The sequence below is a fragment of the Aplysia californica genome, unplaced genomic scaffold (assembly GCF_000002075.1).
Source record: "Aplysia californica isolate F4 #8 unplaced genomic scaffold, AplCal3.0 scaffold00189, whole genome shotgun sequence".
NCBI lineage: Eukaryota > Metazoa > Mollusca > Gastropoda > Aplysiida > Aplysiidae > Aplysia > Aplysia californica.
Genome location: NW_004797459.1, coordinates 498,176 through 510,877, shown reverse-complemented (window position 1 = coordinate 510,877; position 12,702 = coordinate 498,176). Strand labels below are relative to the sequence as shown.

The 12,702-nt window shown below is 43.6% G+C and overlaps 1 protein-coding gene across 1 annotated transcript in view; it reads left to right on the top strand.

Annotated features, from left to right (window-relative positions):
• The window catches only part of LOC101850565 (polycystic kidney disease 2-like 1 protein), a 26,933-nt gene extending 15,332 nt beyond the window's left edge, over positions 1-11,601 (top strand). The window contains exons 8-15 of the mRNA XM_005098660.3: positions 176-412; positions 1,737-1,918; positions 3,551-3,770; positions 4,496-4,626; positions 7,279-7,396; positions 7,917-8,048; positions 9,337-9,429; positions 10,850-11,601. Coding sequence (XP_005098717.1) covers positions 176-412; positions 1,737-1,918; positions 3,551-3,770; positions 4,496-4,626; positions 7,279-7,396; positions 7,917-8,048; positions 9,337-9,429; positions 10,850-10,855 — 1,119 coding nt within the window. The 3' untranslated portion in view covers positions 10,856-11,601. The remainder of the gene's footprint in view (positions 1-175; positions 413-1,736; positions 1,919-3,550; positions 3,771-4,495; positions 4,627-7,278; positions 7,397-7,916; positions 8,049-9,336; positions 9,430-10,849) is intronic.
• The last annotated feature ends 1,101 nt before the right edge of the window (positions 11,602-12,702 follow it).

The window sequence follows — 12,702 nt, the reverse complement described above, 5'->3', positions numbered from 1 at the left end:
TCTCCCCTTCTTCTTTTTTATGTTTGTTACTCTCTTGTAACACCTCTAATCTTCTGGCGCTCATATGACCTTATGCAGTTGCCAGCGCCGTAAAACCTCTACTAAAACTAAACTAAACTTGCGTTTTTACCTATTTTAAAAAAAGTTCTAAATGTATAAATTGTTTCTCGCTCAGATCGTCAACTCTGGCTGCAGCTACTTTGCCGACTTCTGGAACGTTCTGGACCTGCTGCTCATCTTCATGGCGGTGCTGTGCTCGGTGTTCAACGTGCTGCGAGCCACCATCGTCGACAAGAAGCTCAGACAGCTCCTGGAACAGCCCAACGAGTACGCCAACTTCAACTTCCTGGGCTTCTGGGAGACCCGCTTCAACAACGCGGTGGCTATCATGGTGTTCCTGGCTTGGGTCAAGGTCGGTTCCTACTTTACGGTCCTGTACAGCCTAGAAAAATAGTTCCCTCTGGGGAAAGTATTATCTTATCTTACCTTACCTTATCTTTACCACTGCTCTTAGTCTCTATGGTGATATGGTTCTGGTTCAGGGATGCCAAATCTCCGGGTTTTCCCCACACTTGCAAAGGAAAGGGCAATGGTAAGAGAGATGTTTGGTTTGCTCATTGAAAGATTTGACAAGGTTCGGTTTAGGTGAGGTGTGATGCTCCGCTCATTTTCCGGTTTTTTTTTCAAGAATCATTTGGCATCCCTGAGGTTTTATCTCTAGCATAAGGCTATTGTCAGAATAAGCATAGATGTGTATTGCTCTTTAGAGTATGTATCTGTATACTATATATATTTAATATAAAATTTAAATTTTTATGTATACCTGCATGTGTTTTTACTGTTCTGTACAGCCAAAAAAACGTTCCCTCTTGGATAATAAAGTGTTATCTTATCGTATCTTATCTTTTACACCGGTCTTAGTCTCTGTGGTGATATGGTCTTGGTTTCATCTCGAGAGAAAATTATTTGAAAGACGAGATCTCTATTTAAGTTGGATGGCTTTTCTCCTCAACAATGGAAGGCCATATTGGACATTTTCCTCTGCAGTTGAAAGATGAGGCTTCTGCTTAAATGTCCATCTCTAATAAGACAGGGGCTAGAAGTACTCTTCCAAAGAAACCAAGTCATGTATAAATTGTTTCCATGTGTTTAAGTACATCAGCTTCAACAAGACCATGACTCACCTGTCTGTAATGTTCCAGGTGTTTAAGTACATCAGCTTCAACAAGACCATGACTCACCTGTCTGTAATGTTCCAGGTGTTTAAGTACTTCAACAAGACCATGACTCACCTGTCTGTAATGTTCCAGGTGTTTAAGTACATCAGCTTCAACAAGACCATGACTCACCTGTCTGTAATGTTCCATGTGTTTAAGTACTTCAACAAGACCATGACTCACCTGTCTGTAATGTTCCAGGTGTTTAAGTACATCAGCTTCAACAAGACCATGACTCACCTGTCTGTAATGTTCCATGTGTTTAAGTACTTCAACAAGACCATGACTCACCTGTCTGTAATGTTCCAGGTGTTTAAGTACTTCAACAAGACCATGACTCACCTGTCTGTAATGTTCCAGGTGTTTAAGTACATCAGCTTCAACAAGACCATGACTCACCTGTCTGTTATGTTCCAGGTGTTTAAGTACTTCAACAAGACCATGACTCACCTGTCTGTAATGTTCCAGGTGTTTAAGTACTTCAACAAGACCATGACTCACCTGTCTGTAATGTTCCAGGTGTTTAAGTACATCAGCTTCAACAAGACCATGACTCAACTGTCCACGACCCTGAGCCGTTGCGCCAAAGACCTCCTGGGCTTCTTCATCATGTTCTTCATCGTGTTCCTGGCCTTCACACAGCTGGGTTATCTGCTCTTTGGCACACAGGTCAATGACTTCTGCACGTTCATGAACTCCTTGTGAGTGAGACTGTGGCACTGGATCAACAAGTTGCGATCTCATCTGGTTATTTTTGTTTTTGTTTTTAAAAATTTTTTCCCTTCAGGTTCTTATTCACTTTGGACAACGTGTGATCTGTTTTTGTTGATTTCTCCAGCAGGCCAGGACCAGTTTTTGGCTGCAGAGGGTGCCCAATTTTTCTTCATCATTCGTTTTTCAAGTCGTTCCTGACATATTTGTTCTCAGATTTTGTATTGTTTAAACATTTTGCCGTCACGATCGGTAATGTTTACCACCCAGTTTCTTTGGATTTTCCCCCAAATGTCTTTGCCTTTGATGGCATGGGTTTGTACTTTATGAGCTTTGGGATGGCAAAGTGTTAATGTATTTGTTTCTGACGTGCTTTCCTTCAGATCGTCACCTTGAGAGATACAGTGAAGTCCGCCTAAACGGAATGTAGTTAGTCCTAAAATAAAGACAAACCTACCCCATTCCTACCCCAGTGGGGCAGTGCTACTGACTGAAGTTGTCTTTAGGCCATTCCCAAAGGGGGGACATTAACATGTTTTTATACACAGTAGAATTGTAAATGGGTTGATTTATCAATGTCATGCTCATTCGTACTGTGCCAGAACAACATAGGGGGAACTGCTGCTTTTTCTTTCGTCATCCTTACTCATACTGTCGTCATTTTCCTCTACTTTTTTGTATGTTTGTCACACTCTTGTGACCCGCTATTTCTGGGGTGCCTTGATAATTGAAGCAGACTTTCTGCTGTTGAAGCTAGAGAGGAGAGCAGAGTAAGCCTGATTCCCTTTATGGACTTCTCTGTTGACGTCCACCCTTTGGCGCTCATATTATGACCTCTTCAGGTGCGAGCGCCTTAAAAAAAACTCTACTAAAAAAGAGACAGACCAAAAACTTCTATGAACTGAAAGCCCTGTTCAACTGAAGAAAATCCGGCATTCCCGTAGATTTTGGTTTAAGCAGACTCCATTGTAGTTTTTCTTCACTGATTTTGTGTACTTTTGAAGTTGTAACAAGAGGCGTTTGTTTTGTGACTCTGCTTTGATATATTATATTGTTGGCCTTCTCATTGTTCTTATCTCATTTTTATTTGTACAATTTGTCAATTACATGTCCTTAACATTGAGTAAGGTTGTATAGACTTTGTTGTTGTGGAAAGTCAGTTGAAAGATGCTGCTGATGTTACTGTCATTCCCACCCCAAAAGAAAACTGACAATATGTGAGGCGTGCTGACACGATGAGTTACTTCTTGCTATCCAAGACTGGAGATATTTGCCAAAAATCAACACTGTCGACAGATTTATAGATTTTCAATTGACGCAATTTTCTTCAAGTTTAACATGTCTTTAATTATTTCACACTTACAAATTGTACAAACTTCACCCAAACATTTGACGTACCAGTTTCCATAAGACTAAAATCTGAGAAGTGACTCATTTTGTCAGCACACCTCACATATCTTCCCCGAATATTGAATAAGATGATGATGATGATGATGATGATGATGATGATGATGATGATGATGATGATGATGATGATGATAATAATGAAGACGATAATGACGAGGATGTAAGTACTTATTTACTCCATCTTTTGTGGTCCTCCCCCACCCCCTCCCCTCCAGCTTCACCCTGTTCCGGATCATCCTGGGTGACTTTGACTTCCACCAGCTGGAGCAGGCCAATCGCATCCTGGGCCCCATCTTCTTCATGCTCTTTGTCTTCTTCGTCTTCTTCGTGCTCATCAACATGTTCCTGGCCATCATCAACGACACCTACTCCGAGGTCAAGTCCGACATGGCCAAGCAGACAGATGTCTTCATCATGTCGGATTACTTAAAGCAGGTGAGGGAATGGATGTGAGAATGGGATGGTCACTTTACTATGACTGAGAAACTGTTGGATTGAAGTCCACAGGGTAAGAGATCAAACGGAATGCAGGTGAGGAAATGAACATGAGAATAGGATGGTCACTATACTACGATTGAGAAAGTCGTGACCTCATGGCTTTCTTGTCCTATCTCCTTTTTTTTAAACAGTGAAAATGTGACATCTTCTTAAGCTCACTTTTTGTTATGGACTGTTTTCACTGTTATGAAAAATGGAGATACGACAAGAAAGCACTGGGGTCGCGAAGTGTTGGATTGGGGTCCACAAGGTAAGAGGTAAGGGAATGTGGGTGAGGGACCAGACCATCAAGGATTTATTTATAGAGGCAACAGCCATCCATGTCCAGGTGCTGTTTTAGCCTCGGGTGAGGGAATGAATATGAGAAATGGATGGTCATTTTACTGCTATGACTGAGAAAGTGTTGGATTGGAATCCACAGGGTAAGAGATCAAAGGGAATGCAGGTGAGAGAATGAATATTAGAATAGGATGGTCACTCTACTACTACTATGCTATGACTGAGATTATTGTGTTGCAAGTGCCGTAAAACACTTACTAAAACTAAAAACTAAAAAAAGTTCATATCTCCCCCACCCCTTTCTCTCCCCCACCCCCTTCTCTCCCCCTACCCCCTTCTCTTCCCCACCCCCTCTACATGTGACTGTCTGTCGTTTCCCCCAGACCTACGACAAGTTCTGGGACCGTCTGGTCACCACCAAAGAGAAGCTGGAGGGTTTTGAGAAAATACTGAGGACTGAAGGCTACAGTGAGAGAAGTGTGGACTTCAACGAATGGAAAACAGAGCTTGAGAAGTGAGTAGGAATTGGTGGCTTTCAAGGACAAGGGGGCTATCCCGAATAATGTTGTTTAGAGAAAATCAAAAGTAAAGTTTGTGCCCCTTGTTCAGTTTCTTTAAAGGACAAGGAGACTTTTCTTTATAACCAAACAAATATACACAACAATAAAACCAAACCTCTCCTATAGGTAGGGCAATGCCCACTTTTGGTGTGGGTCAAGATTTCTGGAAAGCCCCGAAATTTGGGTTAGCCCGCTTGTCCTTAAAAGCGACCAATTACCCCTGGAAAAACTGGTGCATGATGCTTTGTGAAACTGGTGTGGGATTGTTCCGTGTGGACGATAATGCTGCTGCAAACCTAAGGAGGGGGCTTTGTCTACAGCTCTCTGTCTACGGCAGGGCTCTCAGACACGTGACCCACGCGACAATGGCCGCCTGCCGGAAGATATTTTGAGGCCCATACTGGACAGGAAAGTTCTGCATTGATCCGGCCCGCATGTTTTGTATATGCGCCTTTTTGCAGAGAAGTTCCCTTGGACGTGTACATTTTTTTTTATCCCTTATGAGCATCAATGTGCTATAGCGTAGGTTCATGACAGGTCCCAGTGCCTTTGTTGACAAGTTTTAAACGTATTTTCAATGTTGTTGGCTTACTTTTAAAAATATAGGCCTACTTAAATTTTTTTTCGTTGTTGAATAAGTCTACTTGACGCAGGCTCATCCTGACTTTATCCCTTGTGACCCCAGGGTAATTTACGTTTGAAACTCGCTGATCTACAGCAGTATTGGGCAGAGGCTGTCTTTTCAATTTGAGCCAACAACACTAGAAACTTATGTTTTTATTGTCGTTGTTATCGATCCAGCAACAGCTGGGCTCTCGCCCGTCTGCCCAATGTCCAGGTTTGCTGCAGTTGCTGTAATGTTCCATAGAGTGTGTTGTCTATGTTAGGTCTCGGAGTGAGAAGGGTAGCTCTGATGTCATTTAGGGCTGTGCAGTGGAACAGGTGATGATCCACAGTCTAATATGCATAGTCACACAAGGGACACATTTGGGGAAGTTCTGATTTTTTTCTATTCAAGTGAAAGTTGAGCAGTATATGTTCTGTACTGGAAACTTGTAGATCTCAGTGAGTAGCCTATCGCAGTGCTGTGTGGTGGAAACAGATTCATAGAGACATAGTCAGCAAACCTGCTCTAACGGCCACCTGCCCAAGACAATCACCTGTACAGACGAACTCCCCCCCTCCTCCTCCTCCTCCCCCACACTTTTTCTATATTATAATGGCAGTTTTGGAGACGTCCACGTGTCTGAGACAAGCACTTTTCTCCTTGACAAAGGGTAGTCGTGGTGGACAATTTCCACTGTACGTCTTCAAGCACAAGGTCTCAAGGAGATCATTAGCATCATCATCATCATCATCATCATCATCATCATCATCATCATCCAGTACCAGATCTGCGACAGACATCGGCGACCATGGTTTTCCATTCATTCCTTTGCTCGGATGCTCTCAAAAAAGCTACATTTCCCTGATCTTTCCCTGTCACCCACTTGTTCAGGTTCCCTAAGTATGTTGTTCTGGGCCTACCCCTGCCCCAATCTTGCCGGTGAGAGCTAGATGATCAAGACCTTTATGTCTATTTAGGTGTCCTATTGACTGATGGTTTAACAGTGAGCGTCTCAAACAGATAGCGAAGATACTTTATCTGCCCCTATGCTCTCACAAAACCTATGTTGTCGTCATAGTCTTTTCCCATCACCCGTCAAATTCTCTCTTCTCCCACCGGGGCGGTGCCACTGACTGAAGTGCCTTTAGGCCATTCCCAAAGGGGGGGACATTAACATGTTCTTATGCACAGTAGAATCGTAAATGGGGTGGATGTCAACAGAGAAGTCCTTACAGGGAATCAAACTTACTCTGCTCACCTCTCTAGCTTCAACAGCACAAAATCTGCTTCGACTATCAAGGCACCCCGGAAATAGCAGGTCACAAGAGAGTGACAAACATACAAAAGAAGAAGAGGAAAAATGACGATAGTAGGATTAGAAAAGAAAAAGCAGCAGTTCCCTGTTGCAGTTCAGTCACAGTTATGAGCGTGACATTGATGAATTAGCCCATTTATATTTACAGTACAGTTCTACTGTGCATAAGAACTCGAGATGTTAATGCCGCACCCCCCCCCCCCCTCTGGGTATGGCTTAAAGACACTTCAGTCAGTAGCACCGCCCCGGGGGGTTGTGACGTCGGTGGCCTAGTGGTTAGGCTCTCGGACTCGCAACCGTAAGGTTGTGGGTTCGAATCCCGTCAGGGGCCCGACGTTGTGTCCTTGGGAAAGGCACTTTACATGAATTTTCCTCACTTCACCCAGGTGGGAATGGGTACCCGGCTATAGACAGAGAAAGATCTTGTCAGTTTGTTAGTGTTTGAGCGCTTAATCAGCTGCTTGCACTGTATGCTTCCCAGGAAGCTGAGAATGTTTCGGAGTGTTCTATGGTCAGCTGGGGTAATAATATAGTGTAAAGCGTCTAGAGCCTGCTGTTGAGCGGGGATATGCGCTATACAAATGCTATTTATTATTTATTTTTATTATTATTATTATTTCAGTAGTTTTTGTCTACTACAAGATGGATCTGTAAGCGTTGATGATGTGGTTTTTTTCTTCACAGGCAAGGGTACAATGAAGACGATATTGAAACGATATTTGTCAAATTTGACGTCGATGGAGATCGCACTCTGGACCCCTCGGAGCAAAAGAAAATGTTGGAGGAACTTGAAAAACAGAAGGTTTGGGGATCGGGGATTGTCCTTGTCTTGTCATTCCACTGGGTATATTTGGTTATTTGATTAGGTAGTTCCACTGGGTATATTTGGTTATTTGATTCGGTTGTTCCACTGGGTATATTTGGTTATTTGATTCGGTTGTTCCACTGAGTATATTTGATTATTTGATTCGGTTGTTCCACTGAGTATATTTGATTATTTGATTCGGTTGTTCCACTGGGTATATTTGATTATTTGATTCGGTTGTTTCACTGGGTATGTTTGATTTGTAATCCCTGCTTTTGCCAGTTTATAACCTCTATTTTTAAATCCCCCTTTTTGCCAGTTTGTAACCCCCTTTTTTTTAAAATCCCCCTTTTTTGCCAGTTTGTAAGTCCTATTTTTGCCAGTTTGTAAATCCTGTTTTTTGCCAGTTTGTAATCCCTGTTTTTTGCCAGTTTGTAATCCCTGTTTTTTGCCAGTTTGTAATCCCTGTTTTTTGCCAGTTTGTAATCCCTGTTTTTGCAATCCGTGTTGTTGCCAGGGCGCAATGGATGGTGGGAAGAAAAAGAGTTCTGCTCTCGTCACGACGTTCGGCGACCAGGAGGAGGGGGAGGACAGTGACGAGGAAGGCATAGGAGGCACCAAAGAGTTTGTTCCCTTCGACGAGTTTGTGGTGAGTGTCTGTCGCAATGAGTGGTCGTTTTAGTTTAGGGAAGATGGACTGAATCACAGCTGATGTAGGATAGAGGGGTCTTTTTAGTTGTAGTAGAAGTTTTACGGCGCTCGCAACTGCATAAGGTCATATGAGCGCCAGAATATTAGAGGTGTTACAAGAGAGTAACAAACATAAAAAAGAAGAAGGGGAGATAAGGACGATAGGTGTTTGATAGGAAAGAAGAAGCAAACCACACCAGAGCGCCCGCCAACCACCCTCGTATAGGGGTCTACCCTGAAACAGAAAAATCTATACAGTATAACACAGATAGCTCGAACTTGTGGGGAATGGCCTCGGTAGTTCCAGAGATATCTTACAAAGATACAGAAGAGAATGGAGAAAAAAAACGGGATCGCAGGCACAATTCGACGGATGCGTGATTTCGAGTCTTCTGTGTTCGACATCTCCGTGTTATACTGAAGATAACAATAATGAAGTGGACCTTTTTTATACTGTCCGTCCAAAAGTTGCTCTCTGGACACTTCACAATTTTCACTTTCCCATAATGAAACTGAATGTTCAATTTAAATACTACTACATGTACGGCATAATAGCTAGTTAATTTAGTCTGACCGGCGTTAAAAAAATTCTAGCTCACTGAGGAATTTAACTATGCCCCCGAAACTTTGCATGGCATTTCTGCAGGCCAACTTCCTAACAAAAATATATTTTTAAAAATCTTGACCCAGTAATAAAAAAAGTTTTTCTCTTTGGGCCCTGTTTTAAAAACCGCTCTTTGTGTGCTTACACAGGATCACTAAAATAAATGACTTACAGTAGCCTAACCTTGCCAACAAATTGCTCATTTTGAGACAGCGACACCACCCTGCCCCCACATTTCAGTGTAAGCTTGCAGATTTTATCCCCCGGCTGTCAAGACGTCTCCACGTACTCCACGTGAGTCTCCACAATTAATCGCCCCGTCTCTTGAATTTACTAAAACAAGTAAAACTCTGACTAAAACAAGTAAAGTAAAACTCTTACTGAAACAAGTAATAATCTTACTAAAACTGCACTGACCCTTTTGTACGCGGACTCTCTCCCTCCCCCCCTCTCCCTCTCCCCTCCCCTGTCACTCCCCCCTCTCCTCCCCACCCCTCTCCCCCTACCATTTCCCCCCTCCTCCTCCCCACCTTCCACCCCTCCTCCTCCTCTCTCCCCTCCCCCCCACCCCTCCTTCTCTCTCCCCTTCCCCCCACCCCCCCTCCTCTCCCCCCTTCTTTCCCCCCTCCCCTACTCCCCCCAGTCTCTGGTTCGCCGCGTGGACCGTATGGAGGGCACCATGGGTGGGATCATCACTAACATCGATGCTGTCCTCGCTCAACTGGCCACACTCAAGGTGAGGGAGAGAGAGGGGGAGGGAGAGACAGAGGGGGAGGGGAGAGAGAGAGAGAGGGGGAGGGGAGAGAGAGAGAGGGAGGGGAGAGAGAGAGAGAGGGGGAGAGAGAGAGAGAGGGGGAGGGGGAGAGAGAGAGAGAGAGAGAGAGAGAGAGAGCAGCGGGGGAATTGTGCGGGCTGAGAGCGCTCCTTAAGAATGTTATAATATGGTCACTTTTAAGCACAACGTGGCTATCCCGAAAAATACTGTTTTGAGAAAATCGAAGGAAAAGTTTTTGCCCCTTGTTTAGTTTCTTTAAAAGACAAGGAGAGTTTTCTCTACTATAACAATTAATATACAGACTGTAACACACCAATGAATCCAAACTTCTCCTACAGATAGAGCAATGCCTACTTTTGGTGTAGGTCAAAATTTCTGGAAACCCCCGTAATCTGGGTTAGCCCGTTTGTCCTTAAAAGTGACCATATAATCTTACGCCTGGAGGGGGAAGGGGGGGGGGGGGGGGGTGGACTTTGGGGGTCATGAACCTGTCCTATGTAATATCACACTTTTGGAAGGTGAAAAAATTACAAAGAAAAAAATGTATATCAACAATTATTTTTTTTAACCAACATAAAAAGAGAGTGAACTTTTCACTCAGAGCGGTAAGCCTGGCACATGCCGTGACGATACAACTGCCGTGCCAAGGCAGAACGACGTATCTGCAAAAACTATTAATTTTTATTCCTTCGTTTAAATGGACGCCTATACCCATTTTGCATCTTGTGTCAAAGGAAGGAAGACGTATCTGCGCTACAAATAGGAGATTTCACTATGGCAAACAGACGTATCTGCACTACAAATAGGAGATTTCACTACGGCAAACAGACGTAACTGCACTACAAATAGGAGATTTCACTACGGCAAACAGACGTATCTACACTACAAATAGGAGATTTCACTACGGCAAACAGACGTATCTACACTACAAATAGGAGATTTCACTACGGCAAACAGACGTATCTCCACTACAAATAGGAGCTTCCACTATGGCAAACAGACGTATCTGCACTACAAATAGGAGATTCCACTATGGCAAACAGACGTATCTGCACTACAAATAGGAGATTCCACTACGACAAACAGACGTATCTGCACTACAAATAGGATATTTCACTACGACAAACAGACGTAACTGAAGGGCCCATATTTCCAATGGCAGCGCGGCGCGTAATTCAAAATCTTATAAAGTGCAGATACGTCGCTCTGCCTTGGCACGGCGGAGTAGGTCCTGGAGCGGCAAGCACGGATAAGCCATCTCGCACTTTGTACACGGGTAGTGGCAGATATCTAGACTAACATACTGCAACTACAACTACAAGACATGGAGATCTAGTCTAATTTGGATGTCACTTTCCTCCCTCCCCCCCCCTCTCTACAGTACTGAGCCAGAAGAACCAGCAAGCCATGTCAGGTTTTGGCGGGCTTTGGAGCTCTTTGCCATCGGCTGCTGGTAGCTTCCAAAACGATGTGAGGAGCAAGAGATGTAGCGAGCAGTCTACATGATTCCGTTTTGCATTGCGTTTTAAATGTACTTTTAATTTTAAAGTGTTTCGATTTTTAGCATTGTCAGATATATTTTGGTTAAAAAATTGGCGGTTTTTAAGTTTTTCCCTTTGCTGTTGAGAAAGGCTGCTTTCCAAGTTTGTTCTAAATGTTCACCTTTGAGCAGGTAAAGTTAAAGGTTAAGTTCCCATATCCGATTTGGACAATGGGGATTCTCTTGTTAGTGAGACAACTTCCTGGGCCTTCGGCATATTGTGGTAGGGTGGCCAGTTCCTTTCCACGCCGCCTTTACTTTCCCAACTCGAAGTCAGGTACCCATTACTGCTGGGTGGGCAGGAGGGGGCGAAAAAAATCTGTGTCTGAACCGAGGCTCGAACTCGGACTTTCCACTTCGGAGACGAGCGCACTAACCGCTCTGCCACTGTTCACTGTTGTGACGTATGGTGCTACTTCAAGTTGAAAGGGAGCATGTTTTCAGAAAAAAAAGAAACTAAAGTTATAATGACGTTGTGACAAATCTGCTTCACTGTCGTTGTTGATCTATTTTATCTGGTACTTCTTGTTCTCATTTGTTTGGTGCAGGAATTCAGGCATTTCAGGAATTAAAATATTTTTTGGCCCTCTTAATATTTGTCACTGTGTGTTTGTGACTATTGCTGTAAGATGATCAAATCTGTCCGTGAGTGAACCGTTCTAGTGAGTGCTCAGTCAGGGAGCTGCCAGATGAAAAAGAGTCTTATAGTTACTGACAGTATGGGAAAGAGGAGAGAGGTGGGATCTCACAGGTTCACACTCAGTCTTCTGTTTTTGATGAAAGCAGAAAGGATAATCGTTTATCTACCAAATTAGGTCAAACATGTTTTTGGAGGGGAGGGGTGGGGTGTTTTTTTTCTCATTTTATCTTCCAGAATTACTCAGCATTTTGTGAGTTGAAGAGTGTTCCATGTACTTATTATAAGATTCTCGTATGACCAGTTGTATGAGTATGAGCAGTTGTGAATGTCAGGATTTCAGACAAGAGAAGTGTGCGACCACATTTGGGGGATACAGGGTTAGAGTCGTAGACAGACGATATACAGCGTGATAGGAAAGAGGAATGGACAGACAGCACACTAGATCTACATGTATTAGTCATTGAGGGGTCAGGAGACAACCACTGCAGGTTCTAGTTCTATTCTTTCAACATTTTATACACGTATACGTAGATCATCCACCTCTCGAACAGACAGCCCACGCACAAAATATGGACCAATTCTTTATTGCATTTTCTAAATCTGTGGTATTGGCTGCATATGCTCAAGAAATATGAGGGGGTGAGATGCAAAACCCGCTATGTGACATTTTGACAAAAGTGGAGATTGTTTATTACATCTATCAGATGCGCAAAGTGTTTTCGGCCAAAACCTCACGTCGCTGGCCTAGTGGTTAGGCTCTCGGACTCGCAACCGTAAGGTCGTGGGTTCGAATCCCGTCACGGGCCCGACGTTGTGTCCTTGGGAAAGGCACTTTACACGAATTTTCCTCACTTCACCCAGGTGGGAATGGGTACCCGGCTATAGACAGCGAAAGATCTTGTCAGTTTGTTAGTGTTTGAGCGCTTAATCAGCTGCTTGCACTGTATGCTTCCCGGGAAGCTGAGAATGTTTCGGAGTGGTCTATTGTCTGCTGGGGTCGCATAGAGCCTGCTGTTGAGCGGGGATATGCGCTATACAAATGCTATTTATTATT